General features: G+C 45.5%; 1 protein-coding gene and 1 long non-coding RNA gene across 6 annotated transcripts in view; one reads left to right on the top strand and one right to left on the bottom strand.

Moving 5' to 3' along the window:
• Positions 1–24,947, top strand: part of LOC122539543 (protein phosphatase 3 catalytic subunit alpha) — a 332,195-nt gene that overhangs the window by 277,836 nt on the left and 29,412 nt on the right. For 3 of the 5 annotated variants that reach the window (XM_087979864.1, XM_043674511.2, XM_043674507.2), the window contains exons 9-13: positions 11,613–11,738; positions 15,753–15,830; positions 17,541–17,567; positions 22,195–22,279; positions 24,207–24,304. In XM_087979864.1, coding sequence (XP_087835990.1) covers positions 11,613–11,738; positions 15,753–15,830; positions 17,541–17,567; positions 22,195–22,279; positions 24,207–24,304 — 414 coding nt within the window. The remainder of the gene's footprint in view (positions 1–11,612; positions 11,739–15,752; positions 15,831–17,540; positions 17,568–22,194; positions 22,280–24,206; positions 24,305–24,947) is intronic. The other 2 variants (XM_043674510.2, XM_043674512.2) reach the window with 1 other exon arrangement.
• The window catches only part of LOC122539544 (uncharacterized), a 68,735-nt gene that overhangs the window by 38,731 nt on the left and 5,057 nt on the right, over positions 1–24,947 (bottom strand). The gene's annotated exons all lie outside the window — the stretch shown is intronic.

The following is a 24,947-nucleotide window of genomic DNA, read 5'->3' on the forward strand; positions in this document are numbered from 1 at the left end:
ACAGAAATGTGAACCATCCCTTAGGCCCAAGGCTGTGAATTATTTTATTTATTCATTGGCTGTGAACATTGTTATTACACATCCCTAATTGCCCAGAGGGCAGTTACAAGTCAACCACATTGCTGTGTGGTCTGGAGTCACATGTAGGCCAGACCAGGTAAGGATGGCAGTTTCCTTCCCTGAAGGACATAGTGAACCAGACGGGTCTTTCCTGAGAATCGACAATTATCAGACTCTTAATTCCAGATTTTTATTGAATTCATATCCTACCATTCACCGTGACCGGATTCGAACCCAGGTCCCCAGAACATTACCTGTGTCTCTGAATTACCAGTCCCAGCAATAATACCATTAGGCCATCGCCTCCCTGATGGTTCATGAAGGATTTGAGCAGCTCCTCATGATTCACATGTGAAGAAACAAACTCTTTTTCCAGTCAACCTGTTGGCAGATGTTATTACACACCTCTGGGACAGGTGGGGCTTAAATTTCAGCTACCTAGCTCAACGAGAAGGACACTACCACTTCACCAGAGGAACTATCATGGTTCAGATGTTAAGGCATTGATTGACTCACCAAAGAACATTCTTCCTCAGAGGACAGTGACAATGGTATCATTAAGGCAGGGTAGATAGATTTGTGACCTAGTTAGGAGCCACTGGTGTGGAAGTGGGAGGAGTGTGAAGTTGAGACCATAACATGATCAGCCATGATCTCTATGGAATGGCAGAGTAGGCTTGATTGGCCAAAAGGCCTATGTCTCCTGGCTTCTATGTAAATCCAACAAATCGTATTAAAGTGAAAGTTATTTGTTTCTGTTGCATTTCTGTTTATTTATAGAATTCCAAAACGTTGCATTGCAAAACGTGTCCATTCAGCCCATAATGTCTGTACAGACTCAATACAAGAACATTCCTTAGCCCCACTGCCCCACCTAGTTCCCATAGCCCTATAATGTTTCCTTTTCCGATAATGATCCATTCCCTATCGAATCTGCCTCCTTGCACAGATCCTGACCTCCCTCACTGCATGAAAAGACTTCTCCTCATGTCACCATTTCTCCCGCTTCCAATCACCTTAATTTTGTTCCCCAGGTTCTCAATCTTTCCACCAATAGGGCCAGATCCCTCGTGATTTTGCAAATCTCCTCACAATCCTTTCTCCTTCACAGAGACCAGCCCCGACATCTGCAATCACTCTGTGGCACTTTGTTTCCTCATCCCTGGGACTATTCACATAAACATAACCATCTCTGTTTTTAATATCTAATTCGTTTCCCATTTTTAGCCACTGTAATACCTTCAGTTTTATTTTTTCTACAGAAAAAGCAATAGTATTGATGTGAATTACAAGCATTTTAACAAAGTAAATTGATTGTAAAATAAACAAGATGTTTGGGGAACAGAAATTTCGTTCATAAATCTAAATCTATTCATGATAGGCATGTGAATAACAACATTGCAGCTCTGAAGAGATTACATTTCTGACTAAATTTTAAAAATGTCTTTTCTAGTTAGAATGTTGCCAATCCCAGAGTAAGGCTATCTGTTGGATAGAGTGGTGAGACAGTCATTTATTTCAGCTGGTTTGCTTTTAGACGCTGATGAATAAATATGATCTTTTTGCACATAGCAATGGAGAGGCGAGTGTGAGAGATTTATTAGATTGCTTTTCTGATTTAAACAGATATAAAAAAAAATTTGAATATTGGAGCAGTTACGTGATTGAAAACCAGTCTCTCTGCAAGCAAATGTTGCCTTCTCTCATCGCAGCACAATAACAAAATGAATGAGTTTTGAGTTAATTCAAAGTAAACTTGTTTACATCTGTCTTCGCGTGAGTTATTAATGCCTGAAAGAAGAACTTCAAGATTCATAACTTAATTTTGTTTTTATACACTAAGTGAGCTCTGATGACATTGTATAATTAATGGACCAGTTTTAAATATCGACCACTTTTTCAATAATTTGCCAAGTCAAGCTTTCTAACAGACCTGCATGTGGCTCAGTATCACATTTGAACATTCATTTCACATTGTAGCATGGTGGGTCAGTGGTTAGCACTGCTGCCTCACAGCACCAGGGACCCAGGTTGGGTTCCAACCTCGGATGACTGTCTGTGTGGAGTTTGCACATTCTCCCCGTGTCTGCATGGGTTTCCTCTGGGTGCTCTGGTTTCCTCCCACAGTCCAAAGATGTGCAGGTTAAGTGGATTAGCCTTGGGGAATGCAGGGTTCCAGGGCTGGGGTGAGTCTGTGTGGGATGCTGTTCAGAAGATCGGTGTAGGCTTGATGGGCCAAATGACCTGCTTCTACACTGTAGGGATTCTATATCTTGGAGAGCCCAAGGGCAGCAGCGATTACGTAGATGTGTGCCTACACTATTGTTTAATGCAATCTCATCTCGCCTTTGACTGTATCTTCACCAAATCAATCAACTAAATTTCTGAATGTGGAAATCTTTCATGAGTTCACTCTGAAATGGCCAAACCGTTATCCTGGGTTTGTCTTCCATGTGTCCTAGCCTCTCAGACCAAGCAAACATCTCAGGACCAAGAACGTTCACCCAAATCTACCTGACCCACCCTGTCAACATTTTAAAGAATTCTGGTTATTTCAGAGAGATTGCTTCCCCTCATTTCTAATAAAGCACTGAAGTCTTGGCCTGTCCTACTCAATCTCTCCAAATAGGTCAGTGTTCTCATCGCCAGGAGTTGGTGTAATGAACTTTCACAGCACTCCCTGTGTGTAACTTTCCAATGATAAGGATGCCATAACTGCAGTAACTCCAGAGACCAGTATCCCATCACCGAATAACCTTTATTTACACGGGGAGAGTCCTTGACACTGATCCAGCTCCCTCAGAGCCAGCTCTCAGAGTGAGCAGAACCTCTGGCACTCCTGTTTATATCTGTCAGCCAGGGCTCCCTAATTGGGCCAGATTAACAGCCCCAGTCAGGGAACTCAGATTCTGAGGTCACCTGACTGACCTCGTTGCACTCTCAACAAAAACTACCCAGGACCCAAGGTGTGACCTCACCAAGCGAGCATGTAATGTTAGGACGACTCTCATACTGCTACACTGCAATAAACAGCAGCATGCCATTCTCCTTGCTCGCTGCTTGGTATACTGCTCGTTACGTTTGTCATTCATGTATATTAACCCTCCAATCTCTCTGACCATTAACATTTGCTCAACTCTCATCGACTTCAAAAAAAAAACAAACTGACCAATTCTGAAGAACAGCCACCAGACTCGAAAGATTAACTCTGTTTCTCTCTCCATAGATGATGTCAGACCTGCTGAGTTTCTCCAGCAATCTGTGTTTGTTGTAGGTTTGCAGCATCCACAGTTTCTTGTTTTAAATTATCAGGCATAGTATCACTTGGTGTTCACATTGAGATTTCAAACAGTAACATTTTCATGATTCACTGACGATTATTGTGGGAGAGATTTTATTCAATTATAGCGTGATGTTGACAGATGTGCAGTAATTTCCATAGCAACAGAATCTATGCTCCTGAGAAAATGTATATGAACTGATATTTCCTCAGTGCCACATCCGTCATTTCGAGACAGAAAGAAATGGCAGTACATCCATTAAGAATATCTGACTAAATTGGAAATCAGTAACTGAGTGACATGCAGATTCTAAACTGGCAGAAGGATCTGGAAGTTGGCTTTAGATAAAAATGTAAAATTTCAGGTGTTCTTTTAAAAACCAAATCTCAGGATTTAATATCCAACCCACTGTCTCCGCACTGACTGGTATTAATCATGAACAAGTGAACTGTACAATCTCTTCAGACTATAGCAGGATAGCATGGTGTTGGGGGAGACACACTGTGTAATGTAGTGTAACTGGACTGTGTCCGAGGCTAAAGCTCTGGGCATTTTGCTTCTGTAACTGGTGGCATTTAAATTTAATAGGACAGCACTCAAAATGGTGATTGTCAATGCTGTAAAGAGCCATCTGGTTCACTGCTAGCACAGACACAATGGGCTGAATGGCTTCCAGTGAAGGGAATCTGCTGCTTTTAGCTGGTCTGGCCTACATGTGACTCCAGAGTCAGCAACTCTGAACCTACCTCTGAAATAACCAAGCAAGGCACTCAGTTCAAGGACAGTTAGGGATGGACAATAAATACTGGTCGTGCCTGTGATCCCAGAACTATTTGAGGAATCAAACAAAAAAAAGCATTGGGACTAATCAAAGCCAAAACTGTTGGAAATAGTCAGGTCAGTGACTAGAGAGAGAAGTAGTGTTGCCATCCCAGGGGGATCAGATGTAACAAACATCAGCTTGAATGATGAGCTTGGCTTTTTTCTCGACATGCCCTGTCTGTTGCATATCTGCACAGTTGTCTGATATTTTTCTTGCGGGAAACATCTGTCTGTAAAGATTAAATGCAGCCCTTCGACCCCCCAAAACCCAAGGGCTATTCCAGCAAAGCCACCAGGGAACCGGATGTGCCGTAATCATTAATAAGAATTACTTTTGTACAGAACCTGAGGGCATGTGGGTGTATTTTCACAGCTGATAAACCTCTCCCAAAGTGCAGTCGCAGTAAGGAATACAGAATCAGTTTGTACTCAGCAAACCCCACAAATAGCAGCGGTAACAGGGACAGAGACTCTGACTGACAGTAGACTTTTTCCTAGACGAGGGTAAAATTCCTCTGAACTACCTTGAAATAATGTTCGAGGATGTTTCCCAGCATCCAAGAGGGTTGGCAAGCTGTGTGTGGGGGTGGTGAGGGGAATGTGTCCAATCAAGTAACAATGTCTTGTACTCTGTAACGAGTATAGGGAAATGCTCAAAGAAAACACATTATTTGAAACATCCCTGTAAATTCTCTTGTGCCTTTGTTGACAGTAGTACCTGGGGAACTGACAATCCTCCTTCCCCATTGGAATCCCAGAGACCCTATCTCCTCCCTCCCCACAATCCTATTACCTGGAGGGCTATGTTCTCTATCAGTTTGATTGCATGCTGTGTACTGACTGTGATCTGGGGCTGGGGTTTTGTGTGTTTAGCATGGGTTACCCTGAGGCAAAGCTGCCCACGTTGTTGAAGTTGACATTGAGTTGCTCCCCGATGTAGTGCCTGACTCTTGCCTGCAGCAGCATTGTTCACATTCTGCTGCACAAGGTCAGGACTAAATCCTTGAGAGATTTCTCAGTCTCATCTGGCCTAATACTGTCCTTATTCATTCTCCGCTATCGTTAGTGCAACTTCAATGTTTGTAGGAGGATTCTGAATCAATGATAGTGATGTAATAATTAGCATTTGTACAGTGTGAGAGACATGCCACAGTGCTACACAGAAAATATCAGACTTAATGTGACAGTGAGCAGTGTAAAATATTGTGACAGGTAACCATCGGTTTGGATAAGGGTTTTTTTAGGAGGGGAGAATATCTTCATCAGGGCAGTGCAGAGCTTGGAAGCCAGAGTGAAGGTACAGCTCCAAAGGCACTGGGATTCAGGAATGTTGAAAAAGGTCAGGACTGGAGGAGTATCAGGATTCTCACGTTGTTAGGATTGAGATTGGGAAAGGTGAAGCCAAGGAAGAATTTGACCGCTCGGCTGGGAATGTGGGATTGGAGGTTCCTGCAGCAGGAGTCAGTGAGCAGAGACTTGGCAGCTGGGTGACCAGGCCTGCGTTAAGATACAAGCAGCTGGATTTACAAATGCGAGAAGCCAGTCAGGGGAGTGTTGTAACTCTCAAAGGCATGATCGAGCGATTCTGTCCCTGTGAGGGGACTGAAACTGAGACTGAGGCAGGTTTAGGTATCTGCTGCTGGTGGCTGTGACACTGGAAGGTCAGCTCAACGGGACATTGGTATTGCAAATAGTCTCTGGTCTCACCTCAGACAGTCTCTGCCAAGTGGTTGGCAACATTGGCTAAGGGATGGAGTTTGATCTTGAGGTTATTTGTTTCTTTCAGCCTCTTTAAACTCAGTGTATCACTGACGACATGAAAGATCTCCTGCAGCTATTACCTGGCACTGTCCCTCAGATGGATCTTTCAAAGTACAGCACTGGGATGGTTCAGGGCTCTCAGCAGTTTGGTATTGCTACAGAGTGAGATATTTGTTAAGAAATATCGCCATTGTTGCTGTGACAAAATTTAATCACTCTGAGCTGGTTTTGACACAACCTCCCTGCTGTACTGTGTTTCCCTGCCAAATCTGATTTCCCAATGGTGAAACCACAGTTTGTACTGCCCCAGCACACCCTTCCCTTCTTCCCTGCATTCCCCCCTCCCCCCCAACCCCCGTCTTCTCTCTCTCTCTCTCCCTCCCTCTCTCTCTCCCTCCCTCCTTCCCCTCTCTCTCTTTCCCTCCTTCTCTCTCTCTCTCTTTCCCTTCTTCTCTCTCTCTCTCTCTCTCTCTCTCTCTCTCTCTCTCTCCTTCCTTCCTCCCCTTCTCTCTCTCTCCTTCCTTCCTCCCCTTCTCTCTCTCTCTCTCTCTCCTTCCTTCCTCCCCTTCTCTCTCTCTCTCCCTCTCTCCCTCCCTCCTTCCCCTCTCTCTCTCTCTCCCTCCCTCCTCCCCATTCCCTCCTTCCCCTCTGCCTCCTTCCCTTCCTGCCCTCCCCTCTCTCCTGCCCTCCCCTCTCTCCTGCCCACCCCTCTCCCCCCTCCCCCTCCTTCCCCCCGCTCGCTCGCGCGCGCTCTCTCTCTCTCTCTCTTTCTTTCTTTCTTTCTTTCTTCTTTCTTTCCTTCTTTCTTTCTTTTTCTCTCTCTCTCTCTCTCTCTTCCTTTCTTTCTTTCTTTCTTTCTCTCTCTCTCTCTCTCTCTCTCTCTCTCTCTCTCTCTCTCTCTCTCTCTCTCTCTCTCTCTCTCTCTCTCTCTCTCTCTCTCTCTCTCTCTCTCTCTCTCTCTCTCCCTCCCTCTCTCCCTCCCTCTCTCCCTCCCTCTCTCTCACCTTACCCTCCATTTTGCATAAACCCTCCATCAGGCTTATCCCCGGAACGTTGATTCTCCTGCTCCTCGGATGCTGCCTGACCTGCTGTGCTTTTCCAGCAACACACACTCTTGATAAAAGATCTGTGCTGTAAGGATCACCATGCTGTTCATTAAACTCTGCAAGGACTGAATTAATGCTTCTTAGAATCATATAGCACAGAGGCCATTCGGCTGCCCCGTTAATCCCACTCACCTGCTCCTTCCCCATTGTCTGCAGAATGTTTCCTGGTTTCCCTTTGAAGGTTATTGCTGGATCTGCTTGCACTACCCTTTCAGGCACACTTCCCTGACCATCATAACACTCTGCATCAAACAGTTCTCCATGATCCCTCCCTAGTTCCTTCCCAATTTCAATAAGTTTGTGCCTTCCTCTTACTGACCCTCTCCTACCAGGGGAAGAGCATTTGTTTGTTCAAAGTCGTGTTAATTGTGAACCTTTAAACCCGGCTGGTCAGCGAAATGCTCGCGGTCACCCCCCGACACATGATTGAGATTTGCTTTGACCTTTGGGCAGTGTTATACTGAGATGTGGTGTGATAATCTGAGAACAAGTGTGCTGTATCCTGCCTCTGAGTTGCTGTTTATACAAATTAATTACAAAGTTGAAATTTAATGTTGAGCTGGAGTGAAGGCATTAACATATGTGGAGGAGGTTCTTAATCTGACATGCTTTTCAAAAGAAGCAGCACTATTTTGAAACAAGAAATATTTTAACTCCAATAATTTGGAAAGGTTTAGGGAGGATTCATTGCTGGGTTTGGAGGACCCTGGTGTATAATGGCAGTAATGGCTGTCTCAGGTCATACTTACACAATTAAATTTTGCGAGTCCCTACAGTGTGAGAGCAGGCCATTCAGCCCATCGAGTCCCTACAGTGTGAGAGCAGGCCATTCAGCCCATCAAGTCCCTCAGAAGAGCATCCTGCCCAGATCCAGCCCATCCCTGCATTTCCCATGACTGACCCACCTAGCCAGCACGTCCCTAGACATTACGGACAATTTCCCATGGCCAATCCACCCTAACCTGCACATTTTCGGACTGTGGGAGGAAACCCATGCAGAGACTGGGGGAACGTGCAAACTCCACGCAATCGCCCGAGGGTGGAATTGAATCCGAGTCCCTGGTGCTGTGAGGCAGCAGTGCCAACCACTGAGCCACCATACACCCGCTTCTAATGCTCTGTCTTCTCTTTACTCTTTCATAAGTCACAGAATTTCTCTGGAGTCACCAACTGCATACCTGAACTAGTCCAAAGAAAATCCTTGAAAGTAGTTTGATGTGAACTCCATGGTTATGTGAAATGGTGTCTTACATTTGACCAAGTGACAGAGTTAGGGTCTACAGGAGCTTTGGTTACCATCTCAACTGAAGGATAAAGCTGTTGACAAAGTCCTCCCCCTCTGTCCTGCCCAATAACCTTCTCCAACATCACAAAAACATAAATAATTGCAAGTGCTGGAAATCAGAAGCAAAATCAGAAATTGCTGGAGAAGCTCAGCAGGTCTGGCAGCATCTGTAGAGAGAGAAACAGAGTTAACATCTTGAATCCAGTGATGCCAAAGAATGTTGTGTTTCTGATGAATTTGACTGCACTGCCAGGAAGTGACAGTGGAAATAACACCAGGACGGAGATGTCCTTGATGAGTTGCCATTGTCGATGAAAGTTTGTGTCTAACCTTTGACCTGAAGGTTCTGGAATATTTTAAAGGCTAGTGGGTGTTAAACATGGTCTACACAACAGGATCATTGGTCTTCTTAATGATTCAAAAGCCTTGTGCGCGAAGTCTCAAAGTGAGACTGACTCTTTGTACAGTCTCTGGTGATAAGTTTACACCCTTTAAAAGGATTCTTTCCCATGGTGTTAACTTTAATGGAAACTTTCTGATATTAAACTTAACCAATGGCTATTCTTGAACTTCATGACCTAACTTATTTCAAAGGGAATGGAGTATATATGTGAGGAGGTTTTGCTAAACAGTACAAGGCACTCATCAGACCATAACCAAAATACTGTGAGCAACTTTGTGGCTGTTCTCTCAGGAAGGATAGACTGGTATAGGAGGCAGTTCAGAGCAGGGTCGCTCAGCTAATACTGGGTATGGATAGACTGATGAGCAGTTGGGAATGTAATCATTTGACTTTAAAAGTCAAATGAGGGGTGACCTTATTGAAACGCTCAGGATTCTTCGAGACTTGACAGGGTAGATGTAGAAAGGATGTATCCCCATGTGGGAGAGTCTAGGGCCAGATGGCATTATCTCCGAGTAAGGGTCTCCCATTTAAGACAGAGATGAGGAGAAATGTCGTCTTTCAGTGGACAGTGAATCTGTGGAATTGCTTACCCCAGGGGACTGTTGATCATTAACTAGATTCAAGGCTGAGAGAGACAGATTTTTAAATCCGGAAGGGAATAGAGGGTTCTGGGGAAAAGCCAGGAGACTGGGAGTGAGGATTATCAGATCAGCTGTGATCTCATTGTGAATGGTGGACACAGTGGACTTGTTGGACTGAATGATCTACTTCAGTCCCTGTGAGACTATTAAAATGGGAGGCTCTGCTATTTGTTTACAGTGTGTCCATGTGTTTCCTGAGACCCAAACACAAATGTACTGTTGATTTGCATGTCATGAACTTGAAATTGTTTGAGAATGCCAGGGTGTTTTATATAACCCTTTAAATGTACGGCTAAAAACTCTCTTCAAAATGACATTTGTGTATCAGGGCTGGAAGCTGATGCTGAGGAGGGTGTTTGGAGAAATCCAGTCCCTGGGTGTTATTCAGTGGGAATGGCTCGCTCAGTCCAGTTTGGTAACTCACTAATCGACCCAAATAATACACTGCCTGTGCTGTGGACTGGTCGGTGTGGGCAGGTAGAAACAAAAAACAGAGGTATGGACAACAGTAGGCCATTCAGCCCTTCGAGCCTGCTGCACCATTCAGGATGGTCGTGGCTGATCATCCAACTCAGTCCCCTGTTCCTTCTTTCTCCCCACACCCTTTCAACCCATTAGCCCTAATAACCATGTCTATCTTCTCAAAAACGTTTGGTGTTTTGGCCTAACTGATTGCAGCAGAGAATTCCTCAGGCTTCCCACTGTCTGGGTGAAGACATTTCTCCTCATCCCTGTCCTACATGGCTTACCTTAGCTATTGACCCTCTGGCTCCGGACTCCCTGGTCTCTGGGAACATCTTTCCTGTCTGGCCCTGTTACAACTTGATCGGTTTTTATGAGGTTCCATCTCGTTCTTCTAAACTTGCTGTCCCAGGAATCAGACTGGGAAGACTTTGCTGCACTCCCTCTGGAAGGATCATGAGCCTGTAATTTAATTAACTCCAGATTCGGGGTAACTGCAGCTCCAGCAGATATTTCAGTGACACACTGGGGGCCATCTTCCCCATAAAGATGTTACCACTCATGTTTATTCCAGCCTTTGGAACAGAATCCATTGATAATTCTAATCATTTTTGTCATCTCTATCAATGTTTTGGATGTGAATATTGGAGGTATAGTTAGTGAGTTTGCAGATAACACCAAAGTAAGTGGGGTAGTGGGCAACCAGAACCTAAACATTAACTCTGGTTTCTCTCCACAGATGCTGCCAGACCTGCTGAGTTTTTCTAGCAATTTCTGTTTTGGTTACCTCCGAGTGCGACAGGACCTTGATCAGATGGGCCGAGGAATGGCAGATGGAGTTTAATTTAGATAAATGTGAGATGTTGTATTTTGGTAAGGCAAATCAGGGTGGGAATTATGTAGTTAATGGTAGGGCCCTGGGGAGTGTCGTTGAACAAAGAAACCGAGGGATGCCGGTGCATAATTCCTTGAAAGTGGAGTCTCAGGTAGACAGGGCAGTGAAGGAGACATTTGGTAGGCTTGCCTTTATTGGTCAGGACATTGAATATAGGAATTGGGACGTCATGTTGAGGCTGTACAGGACATTGATGAGGCTACTTTTGGAATATTTCATGTAATTCTGGTCTCCCTGCTATAGGAAGGATGTTGCTGAAATTAAAAGGTTTGAGCTATAAGGAGGGACTGAATATGTTGGGGCTGTTTTCCCTGGAGCATTGGAGACTGAGGGGTGACCTTATAGAGGTTTATAAAATCATGAGGGACATGGATAGGATAAATAACCAAGATCCTTTTCCCCAGGGTAGAGATATCCAAAACTCAAGGGCAAAGATTTAAGATGAGAGGGGAAAGATGTAAAAGGGACCTGAAGGGTAACATTTTCACACAGAGGGTACTGTATGTATGGAATGAGCTGCTGGAGGAAGTGTTGGAGACTAGTAGAATGATAACATTTAAAAAGCATCTGGATGGGTATATGAATAGGAAGGATATGGAGGGATGTGAGCCAAGTGTTGGCAAATGGGACTAGGTCAGACTAGGATATCGAGACTAGAACTGTTTAGGATATCTGGTCAGCATGGATGAGTTGGACCAAAGCGTCTGTTTCCATGCTGTATAACTCTATGACTCTTCTCTCAAACTTCTATGACTCTGAGTTTGAGACAACAAACTGACAAATGATTAAGCAATATATTTTACCAAACTCTATTATTCCACTCTTGCATACATCTTGGGTCTTTACAGAGATTTTCTGATCCTCCTTTTCCTTATTATTTTCATGTTTTCCAGCTGCAGTTTTGAAATATGAAAACAACGTCATGAACATTCGACAGTTCAATTGTTCCCCACATCCCTATTGGCTGCCCAACTTCATGGATGTCTTCACTTGGTCTTTGCCGTTTGTTGGAGAGAAAGGTATGTAACAGTGTTCGAGGGGCTGGCTTTCGTTCTGGTCAGAGGGTAACACACTATCTGCTGGGTTGGATGCTCTGGGATTGTGATCCCCCTCCAGAGACATGTGCACAGCCTTCCTCCCTGTGCAAGGCTGCCTTCATCCAGATGAGACTTCAACTGAGGTCCCCTCCCTGGTGTCAGGGAGATGTTGGAAACACCTAGCCACTAGCTCAGAGAAGAGCGAGGAAGTTCTCCCAGCTGATCTGGACAATACACGTCTCTCGACCATCACCGCTGCAGCACAGCGTCTGGTCACCGCCTCACTGCTGTCTGTGGGATAATGCCTTGCAAAAATTACCAGCTTCTGTTTTCCCACATCGTAATTGCATTTGTACAGCCAATGTAGCCTTTTTAAAGACTGGGATACCCTGAAGCTGTGAAAGAAAGTAGACAAATGCAGGTCTGTCAATGACTCAACATTGAAGATCAAAACTCATGTCACGGTTTGTCTGTAGCACCTTGCTTGACATGCAGTGGTTCAGGACATGCAGTGGTTCAGGACATGCAGTGGTTCAGAACATGCAGTGAATGTTGTGAATATCCAGAATTTGATGTTTGGTGAATGGCAGTCCACCTGCTTTCTTCAGCCAAATGACATCTCATCCTCTCACTCCCTGTTACTTTGGGAACTTGCTGGGTTTGTAGGTTAGTTGCCCATCAAACTCATCATAGAAGTTTACTGCTGAAACTATACAGTGCACATACCTTTTCAACAATGTCACATGGCTCAAATAATGCATCCTCTCTGGGCCAACAAAGCAAACTATTTTAACAGCTTGCCAACTTCCTTACTGTCTGTACATTGGTGGAGATTCCAAAATGTCAATTTTAAATTGAAAAACAATGTAGACCCTGGAACTGAGCTAAAGGAGCAGAGTGCATTGTGGAGAGATGGTTAACCAGGTCCCTGTGGAAATTACTGCTATTGGAAATACAGACACCAGTCCTACACTTTTTATAACTCCAGGGACTTTAACCTCAAGTCCTGGGAGTAGAATTTGAACCCATACCTTTATCACTCAGAGGACAGAGATGCTTTAACTTGGAAAAGATGCCTTTAGTGGGTATGGGTGCTTTTGTTGAGCTGTTGGCTTTTCCTTCTGGAGGCTGTGTGCTGATTAGAAACTTCCTCCCGGTCAATCAAGAGAGAATCCTGCTCTCATTGTCTCCCACATTAAGCTGCTTATAATAGTACATACAGTGTGCTGCAGAACCCTCATTTTTAAAAAGAAAAACCATTTACCAAAATATTTTTTAAAAATTAGTTGGAAGACACAGCATTGTCTCTCTCAATCTTGATGACAGTATCCACCCCAGAACACTCCAAGGTACCTGTACTCTCAATACTTCTGCTCCCTTGCTTCACTGAGATTCATAATTCCAAATTTGATAACTGTGCCCAACAGCTGCAATAGTCCTAAGTTCTGAACTTCCCTCCCAAATCTGTCTGTGTCTCTCTGTCTGCAACAGCCCTGCCTCGACCTTAAGGCAGTCCTTAAAATCAGCCTTTTTGAACAAGGATTGGGTCAATGATCGTAATGTTGCCGTGAAGTACTTCTATTAAAGGTGCTTCATAACCACATGTAGCACTTGTTCAAAAATAAGACCGAGAGAGAAATCCAGTATTGAGAGTGGTTCTGAAATCTGAGATGAGCCTCTCCTTGATCTACATTGTTTCACTTCCCAATCCAATCCAGCAGGAAACGTTTCCAATATTGGATTGGCCATATGTGGAACTAACTCCCAAGTCTGAAGATGTGCAATTGATTGGTTTAATTTTGTTGAGAGAGAAGTTAAAACGTAATTGCTGCAATGATATTTTCCTGTGTCTGCGAACTCAATAAATATAACAGGTCAGCCTGGAGTGGAAAGTAATCTGAGTACCAGGGTGGGTTGGAAAGTGAGGCTGCACTGGCTGGAACTATACAGCAGCTGATGTATTTTGTTTATGCTCCTGAGGGAATGGTTTGAGACAGAATCACTGAGCAGCTTCCACATGTTACACAGCACCATCACTATCTGTAACACTGCCCAGCTTTTAATCTCATAAAGCATTGGGACTCCCTCAGCTCTACACAGACACAAAAACGATTAACAGCTCTGCTCCACAGCACATGCTCGAAGCACTGATTTCCACATTGGTGGAGGATATAGTGCAGGAGATGGCCTTAGAAGTTAGGCTCACTGGCAGCAGCCCCATAATGATAGTCACCATGTGATGAATATCCACACTGTTGTCAGAAAGACTGTAACGAGGCACTTACTCATTTTATGACCGACCCTGAGACATATGAGTAGAAATAGGCCATTCATCCCTTTGAATCTGCTCCACCATTTAAAGTGATCATGGTTGATCTGATAATCAATGCTGCTTTCCTTTTGTAACCATCTATTCCCTTCCTGATGAAAAATCTGTCTCTTTCAACCTTGAATGTACTTAATGATCCAGCACCGACAGCCCTCTGTAGTAAACAATTCCACAGTTTCACTCCCATCTGAGAGAAGGAATTCCTCCTCATCTCTGTCTTAAGTTTGTGACCCTTTATTCTAAGAGGATACAGTCTGATCCTAGACCCTCCCACAAGTGGAAGCAGCCTCTCCACATCGACTCTGTCAACTCTCTAAAGAATCCTCCCTGTTTCTTTAATGCTGCCCCTCATTCTTCTCAACTCCAGTGAGTAAAGGCCCGACCTACCCAATCTCTCCTCATTAGACAGTCCCTCCATCCCCAGGATCAACCGAGTGAACCTTCCCGGGACTCTCTCCAATCCCAGTCTACATTCCCTTAGACACAGGGCCCAAAACAGTTCACAGTATTCCAGCTGTGCTCTGACTAGTGCCTTGTATCGTATCAGCCTCACTGTTTTTAAACTCCATTAACTTTGAAATAAGGGCCAACATTTCATTTGTCTCCCCATTACCTGCTAAACCTGGATGCGAGCTATTTGTGATTCATGCACATGGACTCTCAAATCCCTCTGTAGTGTAACTTTCTGCAGATTTTCTCCGTTTAACTAATAGGTCTTCTATTCCTCCTGTCAAAGTGAACTCCAGTTTGGTTCTGATTATCAGTGCTACGTCAGGTAGGGTGGTCCTGGTTGGACATGGGACAATCACTAATTGTTAATAAGCTGTTTGATATTAGCTGGCTAAACACTAGCTGTACCTTTATAGGTTTGGCAGTGTGTCACTGGGATATGCATTCTCCCGAAACACTCCACCTGTGTTTTCGGTTTAAACGGGAGATTCCTGAAAGGTACTGCCCGCTTTCCATCTCTGTCACATATCCATTCCCCCAAAAGAGAGACTGAGCAAGCAGGTGACTGTGTGACGGGGGAGGTTTGAAACAAAATGACTGACATCAGCTTTTACTTGGTAAGTAACACTGTCTCGCGTGTCAGTCAGAAAGTGAGGTTTCACACTCCAGCCTAGAGAAACAAGGCCAGGCTGACTGCCACTGACAGAATGCTGCATTGCCCGAGGTGCTGTCTTTGGAATGAGACATTAACCCAAGGCCCAGCCTGCTCTCAACGTTTCTGTGAGGAAGAGACCAGGAGTTTCGGGCTAATGTCTTTCCTCTGTGCAACTTGAAGTAATTTATCTCGTCATTGTAGTTTATAGGAGCTTGCTGTGCATTGCTCCCCTGCACCCTCCTCCCCCTCCCCCAAGCAAGTGACTGCAGTGGTGGTAAGGCACTTTGGGATGTCCTGAGAATGTGAAGGGTACTATATGAATGCAAGTTCTTTTGTTCTTTACATCTGATGTGAAGAGAGAGGCCAGTAGTACAAGCTGTGTTCAGACAAGATGGGAATGGACAACTGAAACCTGTTTGAGAAAGCAGCAACAGGAAACTGGTGACTGCACCCTTTGCATTGACATCTGCTCTGTCCTCACCTGATTGAGTGAATTGTCTACATTTACCTCAGGCAGTTGTCTGTTTTGCTGATGGTTTATTTCCCTCTGTCTTAATTCTAGTGACTGAGATGTTGGTGAATGTACTGAACATCTGCTCTGACGATGAACTGATGACTGAAGGAGACGATGGCTTTGATGGTAAGAAACTGCATCTGCATTGGGTTGTTGGGTCTCACTTCTGTGGTCAGAGTGAACTCTGTGTCACTGCCAAAGGCCAGTCTTGGTCAGTGCCTGACAGTTTATTCGCTTTTTGCATCATTGTTTTCTGGCTATTTTCATTCATTCTTCATTCTAGATGACCTTGTAATCTCAACACCATATTTAAAACATCATTTCTAACATTCCTGTATGCTGTGGAGCAGAATGGAAGAATTCAGCTACCTAAATGTTGGAATTCTCAAAATTAATAATATTTTCATGCAGTGACATGATGACTTGATTCAGGGGTTTTTAAAGTAATTGTAAATGTCACATCTACTTCCTGTTGGTAGATGCCCACTTCCTGGAAGTGTCACATGATTGGCTCCTCTCTTGGTTCCAAAATGTCACTCTTGTAACCGGGAGGGAAACAGAATTTTGCGGAGGGAAAAAGGTGATGGCAGGTAACAGTGTCTCCCAGGTAGCGCACTGCACATCTTCGGCTCCCGCCCTGTACCCCCTCTTTGAAACATAGGTCTTGTTTGACCACTTTTCCTGTGGTCTTGCCATTTTCAAGTCTTTATCCTATCCCCTTTTTGAAAGTTACCATTGAATTTGCTTCAGGTTGTGGGTCATCAGGATTTGCCATATTTAAACCAAATGTCGTGGTTGTTTCCACCTTTTGGGTTTTTTGCAAATGTATTTCAATCTGCTCCCCTCTCCCCCCCCCCCCCCCCCCCCCCTCCCCCCACCCCGGGTGAAAAAGAAATGGGGAAAAAAATTTCTGAACACTTTTAATAAAGAATGATTTGATCAAAGGTTTCACAATTTCTGGGGCAGTCACTTGGGTGATTAGAGAGAAATTACTGCTTGTTGCTTTGGGACCTTAGCACCAGGTTTGTCGTTGTCATAAAAAATGGAGTTAAGCTGGAGATCAGTTCTTGTCAAAAATGCCAATTGATGCTGAACTAATTGTTAATTTTAAATCTGAGATCAATAGATCTTTGTTAACCAAGGATAGGGAAGGATGTGTGGCAAAGGTATTGGCTCTCAGATCAGCCATGTTCGTATTGAATGGTGGAATAGGCTCAAGGGGCTGAATGGTCTCTTCCTGTTCCCATGGTTATTAGCCTACCTATCTTGGAGAACAATTTCTCCTTATCCATTCTTAAAATTCTTTGCCATTTTCAATAACTCTCATTAGCCTACCCTCTTTCCGCCCCCCCTCCACCCCACAACTGTAACTTTTCTATATCCTTGTTCCTCCACATATCTGAAGCAACCCTGAAATATTCTCATAAATTTCTGCACCATCTCTAAACCTTTGATGTCCTGCTATTGTAAATAAAAGCCATTCCTAATCACTGAAAATTAAACCTGTTATGTTGTTTCATGCAGTAACGACTGTATTTAGAGCAACAGTATCCCAGTATAGTTTAGTGACTTAAGCCAACTTTTATTGATTTAATTTAATGTGCTATTTGGTTAAATGCTGCCTTAATCCAAGCACCTATTTTCATCAACTATTTTGTTTGTTTTTTCCTTTTATTTTCCTTTATCTAATTTGTTTCTCTTCTATCTCCACAGAATTTGATTTTAAAACTTTTCCATTGGTTCTGTCAGATATTTGTACCTGTGTTTTGTTCCCATTCTTCAAAACTTTCTACTGATCTTTCTATCTCTTTATTTTCTGGATTTTCTTGTGAGAAGAACACCTCATTTATGGCCAGAGAAAAGGTACAAACGAGATGACGAAGGGAAAAGCTGGTAGAGACTCGCTTGTCATTTCTTTGCCTGCAATATTTGACATTTCTAGGGCAGCATTGAGAGAGCTTTGAAAACAGATTTGTTTGTGCTCAGGGGCATGGAGATTTGAGATTCACAGATTAGGTTTCTATTGAATGAGTTTCTGGCATTTTCATATCTAATCTTTAATAGTTTAATTTGCAAGGAGTGTGAGAAAAGCTCATACCAGAAACATTGAACTGTGTGTGTTCGGTCTTGGTCTAATCTGATTTGCTGCTTCTGTGCAGTGTGAAGTAATCAGAGGTGGTGCTAATCACTTCCATTCAGGTTGAGGTTGTAATCAGAAAAATATCCCAAAACTAAACGTCATGCTTTAGGTTGGCTGGGCTAAAGCTGAATAGTTCAAGACTAATTGGGTTGGGAAATCCTGGAGCTTTCCTTCCGAATTATTCCAATTGAAGTAACTCCAGTCATTGTGTCCAAGCCCAATTCTGCCTGTTCCCAACAGTCAGATACAGGAAAAAGGATTTTATTTTTGACTATTTTAAACATTCATTCTCAGAATGTTGACAGTGCCAGCATCCATTGGCCATCCCGCTGCCTAATTGACTTGCTTGGTCCTTTCAGAGGGTGTGTGTGGCTGAGTCAAACTCATTACTGTTAGCCTGGAGCATGGGTAGGCCAAGCCAGATAAATATGACAGATTTCCTTCACTGAAGGACATTAGTGAACTAGATGGGTACTGAGAATAATAAGCAGTGACCATTAATGACAGTTACAATACATTAATGCCACGAGCTTTATAATTCCAGATTTTTATTGAGTTTAACTGTGACCACCTGCCAAGGTAGGATTTGAACCCTTGTCCCCAGCATATTAGCTTGAGGTTTTGGACTATTGGTCTGTCACACCATTGCACTCATCCTCTCTCTCAGTGAGAGGCACCCAGACAGTTTGTGGTGGACCCCAAAAAGATTCCCTATCTCCACCAGGAATCACAGGCTTTTCAAACAATATTTTCCACCTGGCCGTTGGTGCTCTCTCGGAACAAAACTCTCCAGGGAAACTGGTGAACTAGTCAAACATTCTGCACTAGTTTCTAAAGTATGTTCATAAATTTGCTTATCCTGGAACAATGATCACAACAAGAACCAGATCTCTGTAGTCTGTCCCCCTCAGCCATGAAATTCCTGCACACTCTGCGCTCCCATTGCTTGATCTGGTTCCTGCTTCTAAAAAACTTCACAGCAATGAGTACCCAACAAGATCTAAACAGTCAAAGGCTTTTGTTGTAAGGCCAGTGCGCTGGATTGAACTAAAGAGGAAATTTAATGATAATTGCTGAAAGTTTTCTTTTTGTTGGTTAAATAGTACATTTGGAAAATACCGAGTCTGGGAGATTTATCTTCAGCGATTCAATTTCAGGGCAGAACATTCGAAAGCCTGGGACTGTGATGGCCCTAATTGTAGTCCTGGCCTGACTTGTTAGATCGGTAATAATTGTACAATCAAGGTGATGATGGGGCAAATAATTGTGACACAGGGAGGGCTTTTTGATACCTGATCCAGTCGGTATGATCTCTGTTTAATTTTCCTATCTAGAAGAGTCTGTCTAAGATACTCTCTGCCAGAGTTCCACTGAGGTTATAACCGAATTTAGAATGGGAATTTTATGTTGGTCGGGAAGGATGAGTTTGAATGTTTTGATTCTGTTAAGGTTCTGTCAGGAGAGGCACACGCACTTTGTCAAATGTATCCATCACAAACTCAAAACCTTTTCCAGCACTATCAGCTGATCCAATGGTTAACTTCCCTGAACAACAAGTTGTACCACACTGACACCTCCTATCACAAGTTCCTAATGTGCTTATTAATGCTTTAATCAGTCTCTGCCCTCAAAATAAACTGAGTAAACGAGACATGTAAAAGCACTGAAGGAATCGTCTGAAATGTTGCATTAGTGCAAGAACCCGACCTCCAGATTGGAAAATGAAAGAAGCAGCTCTTTTATTCCTGTGTGCTTCCACTTTAATTTTACTGGCGTATCCATTTCATCATCTTACAATGAAGGTTTGCTCAATTTTACCAACCTGTGTCTGGGGGCTGGTATGGTCTTGGACCCCCACCGCCGCCACCCCCTCCCCCCCCACCCCCCCATTCCGTTCCTGTCAGACCCACGTGAAGCCACGGCTCTCACTGACCCTTCGGCTCAAAGAGTCACTTTGTAAACCTCAGCAACGTGCCACAAAACCCTCCCCCTTATACTCCATCCTCCCCCCAACACTCCCAGCCTCGTCCCTCCCCTCTCTTTTTCTCTTCCATCTCACTATTTCCTCCCTCCCTCTCTCTCCTCTCTTTCCATTCCCTCTCTCCTCCTCTGTCTCCTTCTCAGTGTCTGTCTCTCTCTCTCTCTTTCTCACTGCACAAAGAAATGCTTTGTCCACAGAACAATTATGAACAACAATGTCTACCAGGGAAGATGTTTAACAATTCTCAGCTCACGCATCAGCATTTTTCAGTTTTTCATTTCTGGTTAAAACTGTGGTCACAATGTTTAGCATTTCATGTGCAGAGACATTCAATTTGGACTTGCTGTTTTTTAATCTCAAAGCTTGAGCCTGGTTTAGCCTGCACAGCTAATATCTGCTGAAGATTGATATGCCTCACTCAGTGAATATTCAGGCTTCAATCTGCCAGAGTTTGTGAGAGTGTGAGTGAAGGGGAGTGACCATCTGTGTGAGAGTGGGCGAGCGTGCACGGTATGGCTGTGAGTGAGGGAGCGTGCACGGTGTGACTGTGAGTGAGGGAGCGTGCACGGTGTGACTGTGAATGAGGGAGCGTGCACGGTGTGACTGTGAATGAGGGAGCGTGCACGGTGTGACTGTGAATGAGGGAGCGTGCACGGTGTGACTGTGAATGAGGGAGCGTGCACGGTGTGACTGTGAATGAGGGAGCGTGCACGGTGTGACTGTGAATGAGGGAGCGTGCACGGTGTGACTGTGAATGAGGGAGCGTGCACGATGTGACTGAATGAGGGAGCGTGCACGGTGTGACTGAGGGAGCGTGCACGGTGTGGCTGTGAATGAGGGAGCGTGCACGGTGTGACTGTGAATGAGGGAGCGTGCACGGTGTGACTGTGAATGAGGGAGCGTGCACGATGTGACTGAATGAGGGAGCGTGCACGGTGTGACTGTGAATGAGGGAGCGTGCACGGTGTGGCTGTGAATGAGGGAGCGTGCACGGTGTGACTGTGAATGAGGGAGCGTGCACGGTGTGACTGTGAATGAGGGAGCGTGCACGGTGTGGCTGTGAATGAGGGAGCGTGCACGGTGTGGCTGTGAATGAGGGAGCGTGCACGGTGTGACTGTGAATGAGGGAGCGTGCACGGTGTGACTGTGAGTGAGGTAGCGTGCACGGTGTGACTGTGAGTGAGGTAGCGTGCACAGTGTGACTGTGAGTGAGGGAGCGTGCACGGTGAGGGTGTGAGTGAGCGTGCGCGGTGAGGCTGTGGGCGAGCATGCACGTGAGGCGGTGAGGGTGTGAGTAAGGGAGCGTGCACGGTGCGGCTGTGAGTGAGGAGCGTGCACAGTGCGGCTGTGAGTGAGGAGCGTGCACGGTGCGGCTGAGAGTGAGGAGCGTGCACGGTGCGGCTGAGAGTGAGGAGCGTGCACAGTGCGGCTGAGAGTGAGGGAGCGTGCACGGTGCGGCTGTGAGTGAGGGAGCGTGCACGGTGCGGCTGTGAGTGAGGGAGCGTGCACGGTGCGGCTGAGAGTGAGGGAGCGTGCACGGTGAGGCTGAGAGTGAGGGAGCGTGCACGGTGAGGCTGTGAGTAAGGGAGCGTGCACGGTGAGGCTGTGAGTGAGGGAGCGTGCACGGTGAGGCTGTGAGTGAGGGAGCGTGCACGGTGCGGCTGTGAGTGAGGGAGCGTGCACGGTGCGGCTGTGAGTGAGGGAGCGTGCACGGTGCGGCTGTGAGTGAGGGAGCGTGCACGGTGAGGCTGTGAGTGAGGGAGCGTGCGCGGTGCGGCTGTGAGTGAGGGAGCGTGCACGGTGCGGCGGTGAGTGAGGGAGCGTGCACGGTGCGGCTGAGTGAGGGAGCCTGCACGGTGAGGCTGTGAGTGAGGGAGCGTGCATGGTGAGGCAGTGGGCGTGTGTGCGAGCGTGCACGGTGAGGCGGTGAGTCTGTGGGCGAGTGTGCACGGTGAGCGAGTGGGCGAGCGTGCATGGTGAGGCGGTGAGTCTGTGGGCGAGTGTGCACGGTGAGCGAGTGGGCGAGTGTGCACGGTGAGGCGGTGAGCGAGTGGGCGAGCGTGCACGGTGAGGCGGTGAGTGAGTGGGCGAGCGTGCACGGTGAGGCGGTGAGTGAGTGGGCGAGCGTGCACGGTGAGGCGGTGAGCGTGCACGTGAGGTGGTGAGCGAGTGGGCGAGCGTGCATGTGAGGTGGTGGGCGAGTGTGCACGGTGAGGCTGTGAGTGAGTGTGAGCGAGCGTGCGCGGTGAGGCTGTCAGCATGTGGGCGAGTGTGCACAGTGAGGGTGTGAGCGAGCGTGCGCAGTGAGGCTGTGAGCGAGTGTGCGCGGTGAGGGTGCAGATGGTAAGGTGGTTGTGGTGTTTTGCCAGGTGCGTCAGCTGCTGCTCGTAAAGAAGTGATTCGGAACAAGATCCGGGCAATTGGCAAGATGGCTAAGATGTTTTCTGTTCTGCGGTAAGTCTTGTTCCATCTCCTCTCTGCTCTTTCCTGCTGACTGGTTTTATTTTGGACGTTACTTCTGTTGCCGGGTGGAATTTGAAGGCAGGAATTTAATAGAATAGAAACAGAAAATGCTGCAATTTCTCAGTGGGTCAGGCAGTACCTGAGGAGAGAGAAAACTGCATCAACATCACCGTCTGATGGAAGGTGTTCTGCTGTTGTAGTGATTGGTTTAACGATTCTTGTCTCTTCTCCCTGAATATTTGAAAAGATACAGTTTTGCCAAGTTAAGGGGAAAGACCAAGGGTTGGTTTTCACATGTCCCCCCTCCTGTCAGGATCGGCAAGACGGTGGAATCAGGGTATGGGATTCATGTAAATTAGGGCAGCACCCCACAGCTCACCCCCACAATATGAAGGATGGGTAAGGGCCAAATCCCAAATGAGCAGGATTGGTGTCCAGAGTCTGAAGAGCATTCAGCTGCACCATCACAGCCAGAGGTCTTGGGGTTTATCACCTCCTCAGTTACTTGTGCCAACTCACCCACAAACAGCGGGTAATCCATCGACTCTGCCACAAGGTACTGGCTGAATAGACTGCAACGTGCAAGAGATTTTAAACTCATTAACAGGGTATGAGTATCGCTGGCTGGACCAACATTTACTGCCTGTCCCCTAGTTGCCCCTTGAAGGTGGGAATGGTGTACCACCTTGTGCACTACTGAAGGCCATGTGCTGTAGGTAGACCTACAATACTGTTGGAGAGGCAGTTCCAGGATTTGGACAGTGACTCTGAGGGAATGGTAATATATTTCCAAGTCAGGATGGTGAGTGGATTGGAGGGGAACCTGTAGTGATGTTCCCATGTACCTGCTGCCCTTGTCCTTCTAGATGCTCTTGGTATAATAAAACAAAGAACTAGCTGAAGAGACCTGGGTTCAAGTCCCACCTCCTCCAGCAGTGTGTCATTAATATCTCTCTGAACAGATTGGTTTTAACAAATAGGAGGCATTTTTAATCACCCTATCCCAGGATTTAATGACACCTCTGGAGCAAGTGATTCACAAAGCCAGGTCTACCAGCTCAGAGGTAATGACACTACCATTGTGCTACTGGAACTCTCAATACAAACAATGAAATTCCGAAGAATAGTTTACAACTGAAACATGCCACCTTGCCAGAAACATCAATTCTCCTGCTCTTCGGATGCTGCCTGACCTGCTGTGCTTTTCCAGCACCACTCTCTCGAACTTGCTTCAGAAGCCTGGTCATCTCATCCTGTCAGTGAATCTGCTGGGCAGAGGGACAATCTGACTAGATACAGTCTCCCTGTCTGTCTGACTGCCATCATAATGCAGACCACATTTACAAGTTAATGGTGTCACTTCTGTTAATGCTGCTTGGTATTCCAACAGCTTACTGGAGCTCGAGAATAAAAGATGCTTTTGCTGGAGGGTGTCAGATTTTTCCGGAGCCTGGTAGGGTTGATGGGGGCAGATTGTTTCACCGTGTGAGTGCGCCCAGGATCACCGGTCATCATCTCAGAATAAGGAGGCACCCATTTAAGACAGAGATAAGGAGGGGGTTCCTCCTTTCAGAGTGTTGCAAATCTGCAGAATTCTTTACCACAGAGGGCTGTCGAGGTTGGGTTGTTAAATATCTGTGTCTCTCTCTGTCTTGAATATAGTGAATCAGGAAGGGAATTGAGGGTTGTGGGGTAGCAGGCAGCTGAGTGGAGTTGAGATTTATCAGATTTGCCATGGTCTTATTGAGAGATGAGGCAGACTGGACTGGACTGGAACTTTCTGGTCTGTTTGTAGGCTTTGCCCTCGCATGCCTTAAACTGATAAGGGAGTGCAGTCAGTTAACCAGCTTAGCCAGGCGTCTGTCAAACACTGTGGTTCTTGTGGGCAGTGAGAGATGATGTTTGTTTTGTTTTCCAGAGAGGAGAGTGAGAGTGTTCTAACACTGAAAGGCCTAACTCCTACAGGAATGCTTCCCAGTGGTGTACTGGCTGGAGGCAAGCAAACTCTCCAAAGTGGTAAGAGTGGATTTTGTTATTCCATCTTAATTGTTCCGAACTGATCACAACAAGTGCACCCTTTACTTTGGTCAATGATTTCGCTGCCAGTACTTTTGAATTTGGTATATTCTGTTACTGGTAATGATGGAAACTGGAACAGTGTAAAATCAGTTCTTCCAGAAATTAAACTGTGTGTTAAAGTATCTTTGCAACACTGTGTGACAAACACATGTGAAGCAGAAAATAGTCAGTGCATCTCACTGTCAAAAGAAGTACTGTCCTTAACTTTGTGTGAAGGGTTTATTACATACAAGTGGACTGCTGGTCTAAGCTTACACAGCCGGTACCACTGGTGCTATTAGCCTGTATCATAGTCAAGATGTTACAACGAAACCACCATCCAAACCCCACTCCTGACTCCTGCTAGCTTCCAGGTGACTGCACAGTCTAACCCACTGCATCCAAATGCTCCAGTTCTAGCTTTTCCCACCTCTGGATCTCTTTTGATCCAATCAGACTCTGAGCAACTTCATATTTCACTCTTGTTCACTATTCCCAGAGGAGAGGCTTTTTTTAAAAAGAAAGTTTATTCAAACATAATTCTGCAAAAGAAAAATATGTGGCCCATAGGTGAGAGTATCGAGAGTGATCTCATTTAATT

The sequence above is a fragment of the Chiloscyllium plagiosum genome, unplaced genomic scaffold (genome assembly GCF_037043375.1).
Source record: "Chiloscyllium plagiosum isolate Xiang-an unplaced genomic scaffold, Cpla_swu_hap1 HiC_scaffold_36, whole genome shotgun sequence".
In the NCBI taxonomy this organism is placed as follows: domain Eukaryota; kingdom Metazoa; phylum Chordata; class Chondrichthyes; order Orectolobiformes; family Hemiscylliidae; genus Chiloscyllium; species Chiloscyllium plagiosum.